This window comes from Martes martes (genome assembly GCF_963455335.1).
Source record: "Martes martes genome assembly, chromosome: 17".
In the NCBI taxonomy this organism is placed as follows: domain Eukaryota; kingdom Metazoa; phylum Chordata; class Mammalia; order Carnivora; family Mustelidae; genus Martes; species Martes martes.
The window spans coordinates 47,879,483-47,898,620 of NC_137905.1; the positions used below are offsets into that span (position 1 = coordinate 47,879,483).

At 41.5% G+C, this 19,138-nt stretch overlaps 1 protein-coding gene across 1 annotated transcript; it reads left to right on the forward strand.

Moving 5' to 3' along the window:
* The first annotated feature begins 276 nt into the window (after positions 1-276).
* LOC308358908 (uncharacterized protein) lies at positions 277-16,586 on the forward strand. Its single transcript, XM_080829421.1, has 5 exons — positions 277-357; positions 4,160-4,252; positions 6,539-6,665; positions 7,200-7,292; positions 14,910-16,586. The coding sequence occupies exons 2-5, from the start codon at positions 4,238-4,240 to the stop codon at positions 16,301-16,303; spliced, it is 1,629 nt and encodes a 542-aa protein (XP_080685547.1). The 5' UTR covers positions 277-357; positions 4,160-4,237; the 3' UTR covers positions 16,304-16,586.
* The last annotated feature ends 2,552 nt before the right edge of the window (positions 16,587-19,138 follow it).

Genomic DNA, 19,138 nt, shown 5'->3' on the forward strand with positions numbered 1-19,138 from the left:
TGCCGGACTCCTGAAAGGTTAACTCTAGCCTCAGTGTGGGAATGCACGTTATCGCCCAAGAACTGGAAAACACGAACTTAGCCCCATTACCATTGTGGAAACGATAGTACCCCATCTCCCCAAAATCGCAAGCACTTCCGGCCAAGGAGGATGGGAATGGGGCCAGTGTTCTCCGGCTTTCTGGGAAATGTAGTCCGTCAGTTAGGTGGAGACTCGGCTACTTCCGCAAGGCGGCCGGGAAAGAGGAATTCTGGGTAGTAGAGCTCCGGCGCAGCCTGGGGGCGGGGCGGTCTCAGGCACTTCCGCTCAGGTGGCCGGGTTGTCGCGGGTTCCGCTGCGGGCTTTCCTGTGGCTGTGGTGAGTGGGTTCTGGATTCGGAACCCTCCTGAACTTCCCTGGGTCCCAGTACCACTGGTCATTGTTTTGGGTTAAGAGCTCCTCGCGAGAGAGGGGGCCTGAGGGCTGAAGTGGCGATCCCTCCAGGAACCCTCTTGGCTTTTGGGGCGGCTGAGCACCATATGGCGTGGTGGAGGGTCTCCCGGGCTCTCCGCCTGCAGTCCTGGCTCCCCAGGCCGCGCACCTTTCCCTCGCTCTGCCCTTTTCGCGCGGTTGAACATTGGGCCATTTACTTAAATTTCCCTGGCTCTAGTGGGGGTATGTGTGTGTGGGGGGGAGGTCTGTGTGCGTTTGTTGTTACTGTTTTTGTAAAATTGGGATGACATTCCTACCTTCCTATAATCCAGTGGTTTGAGAATCAAACGAGATGGTATGAATAAAAGTCTTAAGAACAGTTCCTGCCCCGTGGTGAATAGTGGTCTCTTGGTATTATATTAGACTCTTGAATTTTGTTAAGTGCTTAGTAACCAGACAGCCACCAATATCGTGGCTGCAAGGAGTCCTGGCACTTCTTTTTGATCCCTCTAGGAAGCTTGATCGTCCCGAATCCCTTCTGAGGTTATTCCTGTGAAAATTAATAAAAGGAAACCAGCTTTACAGTGGAGTCAGAGGCTGGCAGGGGAAAGCCCTCCTACCCTACCCTAACTCTTGTCAGTTGCGGACCCACTTGGAAGAAACCACCTGATACTATTTTAGCTATTAGTTACTATCCCAGAGGGAGGAAGAACGGCTTTCCTGCCCCTGCGTCAGCCCAGCCAATGAGAAATTGTCAAAACTCAGCCAATGAAGAGCCACTATACTTCCAAGCCGCAGTTTACTCCATTGGACTTTTTTGTTTAGGACAGCATTCCCAATTTTTCCCTTTCCCCTGTAAAGGAGGGTTCCTCTCCTTTGTTCTGTGGACTTGCCTGTGGTTTTGCCATATCTTGCTTGTTCTGGTTTGCAGTTCTCTGCTGTTCCAGTAAAACAACTGGCAGTTTTATTTTGAAGGTTAACCCTCCCAAACCATTTCCAGCTGGAAAGGAGGAGGGGCGGGGTGGGGACAGAATATCTCCTGATTTCTCAGGGACAAAGACATAATTATGGTATTTCAGAGCCTCCTTTCTTTCCTTGGCCTTTATCTCAAAAAAGACTGCATTTCTTGTTGCACTGTTGTCAATAAGTAGTTATGTCTGAAAATTGCTGATATTCTTGCAATTTTTATGAGTTGAAAACACCAAGGCCTCGCTGCTGCCAGCTATCAACTGTTCTTGCATTTTTTTTTCTTTCACACATCTTTTTTTTTCCAAAGAATTTGAGATTATACTGTAGACAATACCTCTTTTTCCCTAAATGTTTGCATTGTTAACAAAAATTCAGCTGAGTAAATTTCAAGACTTAATTGACTTTATTAAATGATTCATAAACTGGGCAACATCCCATAAAGCAAGTAGAAGGCAGCTCCCAGGAGTTGTACAAAACAGAAGGTTTTTGTAGGAAGGAGGATGGGGCAAGGAAGTTACTGGCAAGAGGAAAGAAAGGATTGTTTTAGGCAAGGTCACTTTCCCTTGGAGGAAAAAGCAAGGGATCTTACGCAGATTACCTCATCTTGAAGGCATGGAGAAGGCCTGGGTGTTAGATTAACTTCATAGGTGCTTATCAGGAAATTCCCGAGTGACTGGTTAAGACCGTGTTTCTGGGGGGAGGTTGAAATTGCAATTAGGTTAGGCATTAAGCCCTGGTGGGTGACTTGGCCTAAGTGATGCCATTTTAGTCCTGTGTTTTTCCTTTAAACAGTGTTTACTTTCTAGGAATCAGGATAATCTCTTCTATAATCACAGTATCTAGATCAAAGTCAGAAAATTACATTGTTAATCTGCTATTATCTGACCCTCAGTCCATACTTAAATGCGTTCTGTTTTTCATTTAAAATTCTTATATCTCTTTCCCCCTGATTAAAGCCAGTTTTGTGGGCTGCCTTTGCTGTCATGTTTTCTGTTGTGTCCTTGAATCCAGAATGATTCCTCCTCCTTCATTATTTTGTTTGTGATGTTTTTGTTCATGATGTGGAGGCAAGAAATATCAGAGAAAGTCCATCTTCTGAATTTTATGTAATGGACTTCACAGTTTGCGGATTATGCGTTGTTGGCATCAATTCCACACAGCTGGTGAAGGTGGCCTTTTTAGTCAGCATAACAGGAGCTGAAGGACGTATTTTGGTTTTTATATTGGTGATGCCAGTTTTGTTCACTTAGTGAAGGAGAGCTCTGTGCCATTTTACTACCGAAGTCACTGTTTCTTTTTGTGATTAAAGTTTCATGTGGGCAGACATGTTTTACTAGCAGGCTTTCTGTTGTATAGACCACCATCTCCTTTCCTCCTGCTTCTTTTTTCATTCCTTCAAATATAAATTCTATACAGACTCTGAGTCCAGGTTTGTTAATGTAAATGAGATGTTGCTTATCAGACGATGCTCTGTTTTACATTTCAAAATTTTCCCTTTGCATGTGTACAATTGAGTGATTTTTGTAACATTGAGTGGTGCAGCTGTCACCATAATTCAATTTTAGAACATTTCCATTCTTACAGTAAGACCCCTTGTTACCATTTATAGTTAATCCATGTTCTCAACGGCCCCAGACAATCACTAACTTCTTTTCTATCTCTATATTATGAACCCTTTATTTAAATGGGATCATACAAGATGTGGTCCTTTGTGACTGGCTTCGTTCACTTCTGTTATTTTCAAGGTTCATCCTTGTTGTATACATAATAATTTTATTCCTTTTTATTGCCCATTAGTATTTCAGTGTGGACATACCACACTTTGTCCATTCACCCATGGATGGACATCTTAGTTTCCAGTCTGGGGTTCTTATAAATAACAGTTTTATAAATACATTAAGTACTTGTTTTTGTTTGGAGATAGGTTTTCATTTCTCTTGGATAGATACCAAGAAGTAGAATTGCTTGGCTGACTGGTAGCTTCTGGTTTAACTTTTTGACAGACTGCCAAAACTGTTTTCCAGATTGGCTTCATCATACTGTCCCCATCCACCCCGCCCCCAGAATCTTGTGTTTCTTAATAGATGCTAGAAACCAGTGTCATTATTGTTGGGGAAAATGGCTGTCCACAACAGTTTAAAAATTACTGCTAAGGTAACACAGTATGAGGAAGGACAATGAGGCAGAGTTGACTGGTTTGTTAGAGGTTCAGTCAGGTACCTCTAACATCGCAGGCGATGTCTTTTGGTAGAAATCACATGTATAAGAGCAATTTCATACGGCAGAGTGTCATTTTTTTTTTTTAACCAGAGTTACAAAAATGAGAAACCCTGAGTGTATTCAAAGTGTTGTCCAGCTCTCAACAGTTCCACGAGTTGGAAATATTATTGTCCCAGTTGTACAGATGGCAAAATTGAGGAAAAGAGATGTTACTAATTTGCCCAAGATGATATAATTAGTGAGAGGCGGAGGTAGGATTTGAACCCAGATATTGTCGCCCCAGAGAGATAATTCTTGCTCGACTTATTATGTTGTCTCAGTTTCTATCATATCAGCATCTGAATTGCTACCTTGGGAGCCACAAGATAGCACAAGGCAACACACAGCAACAGTGTGTGTGTTGTGTAGGAATGAAGTAGCCAGGCCATGATCGGCTCCTCGCACTGTGGACAACAGCAGCCACCAGAAGGAAGGGGCTCCTTGGCTAATTCACAATAAGCATTCATGTAGGCGAGCATCATCCTTGGGCACCCGTTCATGTCCTTTTCTGCCTTTCCAGACACAACCAGGCACAGGTCTGCCTTGCCAGGACTCCGTCTTCTGGGAATCTGTACCTCTCCAGAAGTAGGAAGAAAAAATGACCACATTCAAGGTGCATACGGCTTGCCTTTCTTGCTGTTAAAATTCCATTTCACTACTCAAAATGTTACATGTTGAGGGACCTGAGTGGCTTGGTTGGCTAAGTGTTTGACTCTTTGATTTCAGCTCAGGTCATGATCTCAGGGTTCTGAGATTGAGCCCTGCCTTGGACATGTGCTCAGTCAGGAGCCTCCTTAGGATTCTCTCTTTCCCTCTCTGCTCCTCCCTATAGCTCTCTCTCTCTCAAAACAAAACAAAACAACAAAAAACCAAAAACATATTTTTTCATTTCTTGGGGTGACTCAGGGAGAATGCCAGGCTAAATGACCTGTTTACTCTGCATTTGTTTTTAGCATTTGCCTTATTTTATCATTATTCATTGTATTTTTAAAATAAATGTGCGTGGTGAGCACTGGGTGTTAAATATACCTAATGAATCATTGAGCACTACATCAAAAACTAATGATGTATTATGTGTTGGCTAATTGAACATAATAAAAAAATAAAAATAAATATATATAAAAAAGTAAAACTAAATGTGGACTAATTAATAGGAATGACCAGTTCCCTGCTTGCTTCACCACTGACACATCAACTATTTTTATTTTCTCGTACTCTTTCTCATGTATATTCACATTTATTAATATTCGTGATATACATCTAATATTGACTTGTGCTTCTTCATTTAACATTATAGAACATTCGTTATTTGTGATTATATCACATTCCTATTAAATTGATATGATTTTTAATTTTTAAACTACCTGCTGCTCCTACACATTAAGGTGGCTTAGGAGTTTGTTTGAAGCAATACTGAGGTGGTAATTTTCCTACCTGCAGTCTTTTTCTGCAAAAAAATCACTTCTCCGAATAAGCTACCTATTCTTTCTCCTCAATGTACCAGGAGCTCAATAATGAAAAAATATATTTGACACATGCAACGTTAGAGTTTTGTAGATAGAATACTCAAATATGGCACATAGACTCTTTTTTTTTTTTTTAAGATTTTATTTATTTACTTGACAGAGATCACAAGCAGGCAGAGAGGCAGGCAGAGAGAGAAGAAGAAGCAGGCTCCCCGCCGTGCAGAGAGCCCAATGCGGGGCTCGATCCCAGGACCCCGGGATCATGACCTGAGCTGAAGGCAGAGGCTTTAACCCACTGAGCCACCCAGGCACCCCGGCACATAGACTCTTAATCTCACAAAACAAACTGAGGGTTGCCAGGGGGAGGGGGCTAGGGAGAGGGTGGTGGGTTTATGGACATTGGGGAGGGTGTGTGCTATGGTGAGTGCTGTGAAGTATAAACCTGGCGGTTCACAGACCTGAACCCAGGGGCTAATGATACATTATATGTTAATAAAAAATAAAAAACTTAAAAAAATAAAACAAAATCTCTCTTAAAAAAAGAATATTCAAATAATGGCACAGCGCAGTAGGCTCTAACTGCCGCTTTATGCAAATCTCGGAAATTTTCACACAGGAAGAGTGGGATTCTGTCTGTCTTATGTCCGAGTCCTACCCTGCATGTCACTTAACTGATCTGCTTTTATTCCATCATGTATTAGTTTTTTCAAAGTAATGTATAACCTCAGGTTTGTGTGTATGTGCATACACATAGACTATTTTTTAGGGCAGTTTAACACTCACAGTCAAATCCAGAAAGTACAGAGATTTCCCACCCTTTCCCCACACACCCACAAACTCTCCCATTGTCAACATCCACCATCAGAGGAGTACACTTGTTAACAGTGGGTGACCCTCTCTCCGCACGTCATTATCACAGAGTCCATAGATTACTTTAGGATTCACTCTTGATGTTGTTGTTTTCCGTTGGTTTGGACAAATTTGTAATGATGTGGCCCCACCATTATAGTATCCTACGTAGTACTTCCATGGCCTTAAAAACCCTCAGTGTTCCACCTGCTTATCCTTCCCTTCCCCGAACCCTTGCCAACTACTGATCTTTTCTCAAACTCCACAGTTTGTAGTCTCCATGGTTTTACCTTTTCCAGAACGTCATATGGTTGGATTCATACAGTATGTAGCCTTTCAGATTGACTTCTTTAACTTAGTCATATGAATTTAAGGTAACTCCATGTCTTATCATGGCTTGATAGCTCTTATTTTTTTTTTTTAATTCTTAAATTATACTCTGGTCTGGATATGCAGTTTATCCACTTACCACCTAAGGGACATCTTGGTTGCCTTCTTATATATAAGAAGATCTATCTCTCAGTGCTGTCCCTCTCAGTGAAGGTCGGTTTTAAGATTGAGACCACACGTGTTTGGTGTTGTAGGAGGCGGTGACGTTCAAGGATGTGGCAGTGATCTTCACCGAGGAGGAGCTGGGGCTGCTGGACTCCTCCCAGAGGAAGCTGTACCGAGATGTGATGCTGGAGAACTTCGGGAACCTGGTCTCTGTGGGTGAGGACATGAGCCCTCTGTAACTGAATGTTAGTTCCAAGAATGGCTTCATATCCTTGGGTTTTCAAGGTTTTGGGGCCCTTGAACTGGTTCTCTGAGCTTGGGGATCTGACTTCCCTAATATATGTGGGACTTGCAGAGAGCATTGTTTTTTTTTTACCAACAGGTGGATCTTTGTTTTGTTGAAGAAATGTAAATGGATAGTATACAGCTCTACCTTACCTATTTCTGATCCTATCATGAGTTATAAAACTAGTACAATGAGTCCTTTTAGCAGCTTTTAATGAAATAAACAAATTAGATAATAGCAATCCTCACACTCTTCCAAAAAAATCAAAGAAGAGCAAGTCCTTCCTAACTGATTCTATATACGTATAGGAGACTTGGCAAATGATATTTCTTCCAACGGGTCATGAAAACAAATGAAAAACATTGCTTCTGGTTGTTTGAAGAATATGAAGTAGGAACCCCATTTTCCAGTGAATCTTATCTAGAACGTGTTGACTTTAAGCATATGACTTTGTGCACTCCCAGGGCATCAACCATTCAAACGAGATGGAGTCCACTTGGTAAGAGAAGAAAAGTTTTGGATGATGAAGTTAGCAACCCAAAGAAAAGGCATTTCAGGTAAGAACCAGGTAACCATGAGTCTTGGAGGCAACTCTCCAGAGTGTTTGACATTTCTCCGTGCTTATTTCGATCACCCTGTTCTAAATTGCCAAACCTCTTTCCTGGATTATTACAACAGCCTCTGTATGGGTTGTCCTGCTCCCACCCTTCCCATCCTACATCTGTTTTCCACAGAGTAGCCAAAGGGATCCTTAGGTAATGTAATTGACATTGCCATTCCTCTGGTCAAAATCCATTATGGCTGGGCGCCTGGGTGGCTCCGTCGGTTAAGCGTCTGCATCTCAGGTCATGGTCTCAGTGTCCTGGGATTGAGCCCCATGTTGGGCTCCCTGCTCAGCCGGGAGTCTGCTTCTCCCTCTCCCTCTGCCCACCCCCATCGCCAGCACTTGTGCTCTGTCTCTCTCTCTCTCAAATAAATAAACAAAATCTTAAAAAAAAAAAATCCATTATGGCTTCTTTTTTCTCCCTGGATGCAGAGTCTGCTCTGCATCCCCAGTTCCTCTTGTTTGTATACATCTTCTGTCCTCTCTCTCTTGATCCATTTTTTTTTTCAAGGTTTTTAAAATTTTTAAGTAATCTCTACACCCACCGTGGGGCTTGAACTTACAACCTCAAGATCAAGAGTCGCATGCTCTCCTGATGGAGCCAGCCAGGCGCCCCTCTCGCTCCATTTTTCCACCCATGTTGTTCTCCCTGCTGTTACTCAGACCTGCCAAGGATACTATACATTGCCTGTTGCCGCCTTATCAAATTGCTGTGAATATAGCTGACAAAACAATAATCTTTCATTGTATTTTTGTCCTTCAGGTATGAACTCTGAGACATCTCACTGGGATAATACCAAGGTGTCCACGAGGCTGCATTCCCTCCTGTGTCCTACTTTTCCAGACCCTTATGATGACATTGCTTCCTTCCAGATAATCCAGAATGCTCTTCCTGGTTTTCTGATCAGCTGATGAGCACCTTTCATTGCCTCTGCAACCCAGTTAACATAACATAACATGTTCACAGGTTCTGGGGGTTGGACGTGGACATCTTCCAGGAACCATTATTAAGTCTGTTACAGAAGCTTCTCCCTCGGGCTCCTTTACTTCTTCATTCTGCCAGGAATATTCTTACACCAAAAATCCTACTGGTTCTTCTCTCCCTCGTTCAGGTCTCTGCTGGGTTTTAATACCATGCATGACGCAGGCCTTCTGACCATTCTGTGTAAAATACAATGCTATCGTCACTCCTCTTGCCTTCTGTTGTGTCTCATATGTTTTTGTTTACCTCTCACTTCTCTCTCCCCAGTGGGTATAATCTGCAGGAGGAGAATTTTAATTGTTTTGATTATTGATGTGTCCTCGGTGCCTAGGCCAGCAGACGGATGCGGCAGATACCTATAAATATTTATTGACTTTGCGAATGAATTCATGGGTAGGAGAATTTAACTGTATTTCTTGCCGTTGGTGATGCAGAACAGTTTATTTTTCTGAATGCTTATTATAGGCTTTTATTTTTATTTTTTTTATAACTTTTTATTTTTTTATTAACATATAATGTATTGTTAGCCCCAAGGGTACAGGTCTCTGTTATTACAGGCTTCTAAATTTATTTCACAGCTCACTAAAAATCTTTAGTTTGCACCTTGAAAATGGATGCAAAAGAGACCAGGTTATCTATGTGCCAAGTTTTCCCACCCTGTTTTCAAAGAAACAGCCCAGAAGCCTTGTAAGAAAGCAGAGCATAATCTTCCTTTTCACCACTCCATGACTTATGGCAACAGCTAATAAGTGACCAAAAACCAGAGTAAATTGAAGATCTTGAGGAATATTACTTGTCTTCAAATGGCTGCCTAAATAATTTCTACTTATTTAGATGACTTGGAGTGTGATTATGTGTTTCTGTGTGGGCACTTGACCCAGCTCCCAAGGACCCCTCCAAGCACTGTGGTTGTGACCACACCAGGGAACATCCTTTCCCTGTGGCTTTCCTTTTGTAGTCGTTTCTGGGAAGAAAAACTTTTTTTTTTAACGTTTTAATTCCAATTAGTGTTACATCAGTTTCAGGTGTACAATATAGTGATTCAGCACTTCCGTACATCACTCAGTGCTCATCACAAGGGCCCTCCTTAGTCCCCATCACCCATTTCACCCCCCTCCACCTCCCCTCTGGTCACCATAATTTCTCTGTAGTTTCTTGGTTTGTCTCTCTTTGTTTTTTTTTTCCCCTTTGCTCATTTGTCTTCTTTCTTCAGTTCTATGTATGAGTGAAATCATATGGTACTTGTCTTTCTCTGACTTATTTTACTTAGCATTATACTCTCTAAATCCATTCATGTCATTGCAAATGGCAAGATTTCATTCTTTCGGTGGCAGAATATTCCATTGTATATATCTATGCACCACATCTTCTTTATCTGTTCCTCGATCGATGGACACTTGGGCTGCTTCCAGGGATGCCTGTATCCCTTTGAATCAGTGTTTTACTATTCTGTGGGTAAATACCCAATACTGCAGTTGCTGGGTGGTAGTATAGTTGTATTTTTAACTTTTTCAGGAACCTCCATACTATTTTCCACCGTGACTGCACCAGTTTGCGTTCCTACCAACAGTGCGATAGGGTTCCTTTTTCTCCATATCCTCGCCGGCACTTGTTTCTTGTGTTTTTGATTTTAGCCATTCTGACAGGTATTTTGAAAGGGATTGCATTAAATGTGTAGATTGCTTTGGGCAGTATAGACCTTTAACAATATTTGTTCTTCCAGTCTGTGAGCATGGAATGTCTTTCCATTTCTTTGCGTCATCTTCAGTTTCTTTTATCAGTGTTTTATAGTTTTCAGAGCACAGGTCTTTCACCTCTTCGGTTAGCTTTATTCCTAGGTATCTCATTTTTTTTGGTGCAATTGTAAATGGGATTGATTCCTTCATTTCTAATTCTGCAGCTTCATTATTGGTGTGTAAAAACGCAACACATTTCTGTACATTGATTTTGTATCCTATGACTTTCCTGAATTAATTTAATTCAGTAAATTTAATTAATACCTGTTCTAGCAGTTTTTTGGTGGAGACGTTCAGGTTTTCTATTATAGTATCATGTCATCTGGAAATGGCAAACCTTTTACTTCTTCCTTACGAATTTAGATGCCTTTTATTTCTTTTTGTTACTTCCTGAAGCTAGGACTTCCAGTACTATGTTAAATCACAGTGGTGGGAGTGGATATTCCTGTCTTATTCTTTTTTTTTTTTTTTAAGATTTTATTTATTTATTTGACAGAGAGAGAGATCACAAGTAGGCAGAGAGGCAGGCAGAGAGAGGGGGGGGGAAGCAGGCTCCCTGCTGAGCAGAGAGCCCGACTCGGGGCTCGATCCCAGGACCCTGGGATCATGACCTGAGCCAAAGGCAGAGGCTTTAATTCACTGAGCCACCCAGGTGCCCCTCCTGTCTTATTCTGACCGTAGAGAAAAACCTCTCAGGTTTTTCCCTTTGTGGATGATGTTCCCTGTGGGTTTTTTGTATATGGCCTTTATGTTGCCTTTAAACCTGCTTTGTTGAGGGTTTTTACCATGAGTGGATGTTGTACTTTGTCAAATGCTTTTTCCACACCTATTCAAACGACGATATGGTTCTTATCCTTTCTCTTATTGATGTGATGTACCACGTTGAATGATTTGCAAATATTGAACCACCCTGGCAACCCCGGAATAAATCCCGCTTGATTGTGGTGAATGATTTATTTAATGTGTTGTCAGATTTGCTAGTATTTTGTTTAGGATTTTTGCATTTGTGTTCATCAAAGATACTGACCTGTAGTAGTTCTCTCTCTCTCGCTCGCTCTATCTCTCTCTTTTTTTTTTTGGTGGTGTGTTTATCTGGTTTTGGTGTCAGGGTAATACTGTCCTCATAGAATGAATTTGGAAATTTTCTTCCCTTTTCTATTTTTTGGGATAGTTTGGTTTGGCAGAATTCACCTGTGAAGCCATTTGGTGCTGGACTTTCATTTGTTGGGACTTTTTAGGTCACTGATTTAATTTCTTTGCTGATAATTGGTCTATTCGAATGTTCTATTTCTTCCTTTTTCAGTTTGGGTAGGTTATATGTTCCTAGAGATTTACCCATTTCTTCTAAACTGTCCAATTTGTCGGCTTGTAGTTTTTCATAATATTCTCTTGTAATTATTTGTATTTCTGTGGTTGGTTATTTCTCTTCTGTCATTCGTGATTGTATTCACTTGAGTCCTTTCTCTTTTTCTCCTCGTAAGCCTAGCTAGAGCTTAATTAGTTTTAAGGATTTTTTCCCAAAGAATCAGTTCTTGACTTAATTAATCTGTTGTTTCTGTATCATTTATTTCTGCTCTAATCTTTATCACTTACTTTCTTCTGTTGGTTTTAGGTTTTGTTTGTTGTTCCTTTTCTAGGTCCTTTAGGTATGAAGATAGATTGTTTGAGATTTTTCTTGCTTCTTGAGCTCAGCCTGTAGTGCTATTAAACTTCCCTCTTAGAACTGCTTTTTCTGGGCATATGGGTGGCTCAGTCAGTTAAGCATGTGCCTTTGGCTCAGACGGTCATTCCAGCAACCTGGGATTGTCCCACATGGGGCTCCCTGCTAAGTGGGGAGCCTGCTTCTTCCTTTCCTTCTGCCCCTCCCCCCTGCTTGTGCTTGCGCTCTCTCTCTCTCTCTCTCAAATAAATAAATAAATAAAATCTTCTAAAAAATGAACCACTTTTTCTGCATCCCAAAGGTTTTGGACTGTTGTGTTTTTATTTATTTCCATGTATTTTTTATTTCTTCTTGTATTTCTTGATTGGTCCATTAATTATGTACTAGCATGTTATTTAACATGCATGTATTTGTGGTCTTTCCAGATTTTTTTCTTGTGGTTGACCTCTAGTTTCGTATCATTGTGCTCAGAAAAGATGCATTGTATGACTTTGATCTTTTTAAATTTGTTGATGCTTGTTTTGTGGCCTAAATGTGATCTGTTCTGGACAGTGTTCCATGTACACTTGAAAGAATGTGTATTCTGCTGTTTTAGGATGGACTGTTCTTAGTATATCTGTTTTTGTTTTTTTTTTTACCTTAGTATGTCTGTTAAATCCATCTGTCCCAGTGAGTCATTCAAAGCCATTGTTTCCTTGTTTATTTTCTGTTTAGATGATGTGTCCATTGATGTAAGTGAGGTGTTAAAGTCCCCTGCTATTTTTTTTTAAGATTTTTATTTATTTATTTGAGAGAGAGTGTGTATGTGTGCAAAAGCAGGCAGAGGCACAGAGGAAGAGGGAGAAGCAGGATCCCCACTGAGCAGGGAGCCTGATGCAGGACTTGATCCCAGGATTGACCTGACCCAAAGGCAGAAGCTTAATTGACTGAGCCACCAGGTGCCCCAAAGAAAACTATTTTAAAGGAATAGTTTATTAAATACAACCATAAACTAGTATCTACCAAGAGGTACACACTCACCTATTGGTAATTTTCCAGGTTTTTACCCTTAGAACTTCTTTACATTTGAACAAATAGTTTAATGAATGACTTGCTGAGTTCCTGAACTGTTTTCAGACCTTTTAGAACACAAGCCCTACTAGGAAATACTTCTTTCAGTGTATCCAAAAGAAATATCGGGGAGCCTGGGTGGCTCAGTTGGTTAAGTGGCTGCCATTTGCTCAGGTCATGATCCCAGGATCCTGGGATCGAGTCCCACATCAGACCCCTTGCTCAGTGGGGAGCCTGCTTCTCCCTGGCCTGCCATTCCCCCTACTTGTGTTTGCTCTCTATCTCTCTCGCTCACTCTCTCTGTCAAATAAATAAACAAAATCTAAAAAATAAAAAATATTCATGTGTATGTAGATTTATATGGATGACTTTTTAAGACAATTCATGGAGTCACTCCACTCCTGTGAGTAATGATGGTCAGATAGTTACTGTCCCTTTTTCCTAAATGCTTATTGCATGATTTAATATTTATTTTTCAGCTGACTAAAAGGCTGCAGTTTTGAATTAGAAAGACTGTGGTGAAAGCCTAATTTATCTGCATTCAAAGATTTCTCACACTCTGTTTTGAATGAGAGACTCCAGAAGCCTCAGAAGAAACGAGTTCATAAACTTCATGTAGTCTTTTCACCCCTCCTGGTTCTTGCCACCTTTGATTCTTTTATCAGGAACACCGCCCTCCTTGTGGGTGGTATTCTGACTTCACAGCAAAACTACAGTTTCCTCTCCCTTTTTAATTTCAGCTCGGGTCATGATCCCAGCATCCTGGGATCGAGTCCCACATTGGGTTCCTTGCTCAGCAGAGAGCCTGCTTCTCCCTCTGCTTGCAGTTCCCCCTGCTTGTGCTCTTGCTTTCTCTCTCTGGAAATAAATGAATAAAATGTTAATTTCAGATATCTTAATTAAGTTTCTGTGTGTATTAACACAGGAGGATAAGATGAATTACACACATTGTGTAGAATTTGCAGGAATACTTAGAATATAGAGCTATAATCAGTTCTGAGTGCTTGATACATAGGATTGCAAATGGTTTAAGCAACTACAAAATTTAGAGGGAAAGTTTACATGGACCTCCTGGCATTTAACACCAACTACAGGTTTGAGGGGTTCCCAATATTGCCTTCAGATTGAATCATTTTCTAAAAGGACTGGTAGAACTCATGAATGCTGTTTTACTCACAGCTGGTGTTTATTACAGGGAAGGATACACCTTAAAATCAAGCAAGAGAAAAAGTACTTGAGAGGGAGTTTAGAGAAGTGCCCGATGTAGAGTTTCCTTTGTTTTCTTTCCGTTGGTTCAGGGATGTGTTATTGTGTTACTTTGCAAAATGAAGGTGTACAGTTATACACAGGGTGTTACCAATTAGGGAAACTCACTGGATCCTGTGTCCAGAGTAATTATTAGAGCTGTCATTTGACCAGTATAGACTGAATGGTTTCATATGGTTTTTCTCAGTCCCTTGGTTCACACCACCAGGTGATTGAAAGCCCCACCTAAAATCATATTCTTGGTGTTTCTGGTGTGGTCAGCCTCATCCCTGAATCATATTGTTAAACTGTCTAATGTGATCAAAGACCCTACGGCACTCCTTTGAGGCATGACATGCCAGGGGCTTAGAACTGTCTCTTACATGTCGAGGACAAAGGCCTTCACTGTGTATATAATTTACTTGCCCCATAATTTACTATTTAAGAGTTTACTTGTGTGTTCAGTTAGTTGTGTCTGACTCAATCTCAGCTCAGGTCTTGATCTCAGGGTGGTGAGTTCAAGCCATGCTGGGCATGGAGTTTTGTTTTTTTTTTTTTTTAAGAGTTTACACTGATTTATGAAATTCAGTAGAAACAGCAAAATTAACCTGTATCATGATCATTTTTGTTATTGTCTTTGATTTCTAATTTGTATATCACATATGAGGCTTGAAGTGATTCTAAATTTGTTTCATTGATTATTAGTGCATAGGAGCCTACTGGACTACCTCTTGGTTTGTGTAGACATTTAAACCAGAGACCATAATATACACTAGAAGGATGTAGGGAATATGTCCTGGATTCATTAAAGTCCCATGCTCTTTGCTAACTGCTAAATGGTTGAAGACACTGAACAAAGCTTTCATTTGTCCACATCTGCATTCTCTGTCATTTTAGGAGACAAAGTCCAACATGAGATGGAGACTATTGCTAAAGCAGAACCACATGAAGAACTTTCCTGCTGGCAAATCTGGCAACAGATTGCTAAAGACTTAGCCCGGTGTCAAGACTCCATGATAAAGAGTTCTCAATTCTACAAACAACATGATTTACCTGGCCAGGTTGGGGCAGGACTGTCTATAACTCACTCAGGCCAGAAAACTTACCAGGGAAATGGGTGTAAAAAATTCTTCAGTGATATCTCCAACTGTGATCTTCAACAGTTAAACTCAGGAGAGAAGTCTCATACATGTCATGAGTGTGGGAAATGCTTCTTTTATAGCTCAGCACTTCGTATTCACCAGAGAGTTCACCTGGGAGAGAAGCAGTATCGGTGTGATGAATGCGGTAAGGAATTCAGTCAGAGCTCACATCTGCAAACTCATCAGAAAGTCCACACCATAGGGAAGCCATTCAAATGTGAAGAATGTGGGAAAGGCTTCAGTCGTAGATCAGAACTTAGTAATCATCGCAGGTTACACTCGGGAGAGAAACTTTATAAGTGTAAGGGATGCGGGAAGGCCTTCATTAATGCTTGTCATCTTCAGGACCATCAGAGAGTCCACACTGGGGAGAAGCCATTTAAGTGTGATATCTGTGGTAAGAGCTTTCGTCGTAGATCGGCACTTAATAGTCATTGTGTAGTCCACACAGGAGAAAAACCATACAGATGTGAGGATTGTGGGAAGTCCTACACTTGGCGTTCACGTCTTCGCATCCATAAGAAAGTCCACATGGGACAGAAGCCACACCAATGTGAGGAATGTGGAAAGAGCTTCTTTTCTAGGACACATCTTTATTACCACCGGAGGTTCCACACAGAGGAGAAACCCTATCATTGTAAGGAATGTGGGAAGAGCTTCAGATGGGTCTCCCCTCTTTTGACACATCAGCGAGTCCACAGTGGAGAAAAACCATTCAAATGTGAAGAGTGTGGGAAGGGATTTGGTCAGAAATCATGCCTGCAGGCTCATCAGAAAGTTCACACCAGAGAAAAACCATACAAATGTGAGGAGTGTGGGAAGGGCTACAAGACAAGCTTGGATCTTGATTTGCACCAGAGTGTGCATATGGGAGAGAACCCATACACCTGTAGGGCATGTGGTAAGCACTTCACTAGGACCTCAAATCTTAAAGTTCATCAGAGAGTCCACACTGGAGAGAAACCATACAAATGTGATGTGTGTGGTAAGGTCTTCAGTCAATCTGGACATCTAAAATCTCATCAGAGAGTTCACACAGGGGAGAAACCTTACAAGTGTAAGATATGTGGTAAGCAGTTCAGTTCAAGTTCATATGTTAAAATTCATCACAGAATCCATGCTCGCGATAAATTTCATCCGGTCTCATAGGAGGAAAAACAGTAAAGTGAATGTTTCATCCATAGTTGAATATATCTCCGTGATCTCAAGATCACACAAATGGTGCAATGAGGGCTTTAGTTAAGGCCTTAGCACTTGAAGTTATCACCCAAGAAACAGGCTGTTGAAATAATCTTTCTTTAAGCACTTAATCAAACTCTAATGGATATTAAAATTGATGTCTCCTGGAATATAATCTTCATGAGGGCAAGAAGTTTATTTGCTGCTGAATTTGTATAATAAACATTGAGTAGCACTCTGTATGTGCACTTGGTACTTGTTTGTTAAATGAATCAAAGGGAAGAGAGAGAATTAGGGAAGATGGCAGAGTAGGAGGACCCTAAGCTTGCCTCCTTTCATAGATACAGCTAGACAACACATCAGTGTAAGTGACCCAGAAATCGACCTGAAGCCTGGCATAACAAACTCATCAGCTAAAGGTAGAGAAGAGGCAATATCAAAGAAGGTAGGCAGGGCAAAGACGCAGTTTGAGAGTGGAACAGACTATGGCCATCTGTGGTGGGGACAGAGCCAGAGGTGGGGAGAAGGCAAAAAACACATTATCACAGGGAAGACAAATCCCCGTAACATTTGGCTTTGAAAGTGTGAGGGGCCAAATTCCATGAGTTCTTACAACCAGTGGGACTTAAAGCCTGGATTTTCAGTTTCTATGGGCCGGGCTCTAGGAGACCATGGCAACCAACCAGTGGAGATACAGCCAGGAATCAGCAGTTTGAAAACGTCAGGGGCAGATGGGAGAGAAAGTGACTTAATTCATCTCAGAGCATGGCCTGGAGAGGCAGAGATCATGGGGACACCCCTCCAGGAACAAAGGAGCTAGTAGGCCCCATTTCCCTCCTGGGCCCCCCAGCAGAAACGCATGGCCATCTGCTTACAGGTTAGGTAAGGAGCAGCGCCAACACTCCTTACCTAACTTGCTTACACCGAGCCCTGCCCACTGTGGTCCAGTGGATCTGCCTTTCCCAGGCACACTTGCTTCAGTCCTGGCACTGCAAGCCCCTTCCCCTGGGAGAGTAGAGCAAATTCCACTAACACCTCGTCTCCCGATCTGCATGTTTTATGGGATGTCACATCCAGAGGTGGCAGTGGCAGCAGGTCTCATTTCACATGTAGACCAACCCACATTAGGATGCGCCTCAGCTAGCTGAAGACCAAACACTGCCCACAACAGGCAAAGGGAGCCTCCGCAGATGACCAGACTGAAGGAAAAGGCAGCCAGGACACAACAGCAGGCAAAGGCAACACACTTAGGAGACATGCCCTGAAGCGACAGTTCCCAGGGAACAGGAGACTCCTTCATGAGGCCATTACCTCCAAGGGCCAAGAGACATAACACTTTAATAAGACACCGAAATGGAGACAAAATGAGGAGAGTTGGCATATCACCCAAATGAAAAATGACCAAACCACAGAAAAAGACCAAAGCAGATGTAAGTAATACGCCAGATAGAGAATGTAATGTTCATAAAGATACTCACTGAACTTGAGAAGAGTGGAAGACATCAGTGAGACCCTACCACAGAGATGAAAAAGACCCAATCAGAGATGAGGAACACAATAAATTAAAACACGTGATGGCATGAATAGGCTAGATGACACAGAGGAATGATTAATGATCTGCAAGACAGAGTAATGAAAAGTAATCAAGCTGGGCAAATGAGAGGGGAAAATTATCCAAATAATTAGGGAACTCTGACTCCATCAAGCATAATAACATTTGCTTTGAAGGGATCCCAGAAGGAGAGAGAGAAAAGGGAGCAAAAAGTGTATATGAAGAAATAGCTGAAAACTTCCTTTTTGTGGGGGAAGGAAACATAGCCAGATCCGGAGGCACAGAGAACACTCCAAAAATCAGCCCAGGAAGGGCCACACCAAGACACATAGTTCTGAAAACGGCAGAGAGTAGTGATAAAGGGAGAAGATGCAATATTTAAAAAATTGTATCTGTAAAAGGAAACCAGCTAAAAAAATTTTTTTTCGGAGAAACAAATAGGAATTGAAATGCAGAAATGCACAGTACTGCATTCCACGGCATTATTTTGATAGTATCCTATTGTATTTGGCTCCTGGCATACCCTTAGCCTCTATTCTGTGGTTGGCTATTTTCTGGGTCTTGATCTCCTGTTCCGTCGGTTTGTAGAGTAGAATTTCAACTCTTTTGTGGCTTTTCTCATTGCAGACTGAAACAATTTTAACTTTGCAATAACTGGCCATTGCACGTAGCTTAATTGGACTTTCTCAACAATGTTAAGGCAAGGGTTCAAAGTAACATTAGAAGTGTCTGATTTAGTAATGATAAAAAATTTTTTTAATTTATTTATTTGTTAGAGAGAGCGAGCGAGCACAGGCAGACACAGTGGTAGGCAGAGGTAGAGGGAGAAGCAGGCTCCCCGCAGAGGGAGAAGCAGGCTCCCCGCGGAGCAAGGAGCCCGATGTGGGACTCGATCCCAGGACGCTGGGATCATGACCTGAGCCAAAGGCAGCCGCTTAACCAACTGAGCCACCCAGGCGTCCCAGTAATGATAAAATTTTCTTAATTTTGAGTTCATCATTTTCAAATTTCTGCATTTCTACATTTGATCTTAGCTTTTGCTGCCAAAAGACCGAGAAGCAATAAAATTTCTGCATTTCTGTGTGATCTTTTATATGATTGTCTTCTAATTGTAGCATTTAAAAAAAATCAAACTTCTCTGGTAGAAGCTATGCCAAATTTGAAGGACATTTAGCGTGTCAGCTTCCCATATTCTCCCTCATCCCCATGAAATAATAGAAAAATTGGGGATTTGGTGGTTTCATCAAATATAT

Excerpts from the sequence above, each read along its gene's own strand:
- LOC308358908 (XM_080829421.1), top strand. Across the intron at positions 6,666-7,199 it reads CGGGAACCTGGTCTCTGTGG|GGCATCAACCATTCAAACGA; the intron begins GTGAGGACATGA and ends GTGCACTCCCAG. Across the intron at positions 7,293-14,909 it reads CCAAAGAAAAGGCATTTCAG|GAGACAAAGTCCAACATGAG; the intron begins GTAAGAACCAGG and ends CTGTCATTTTAG.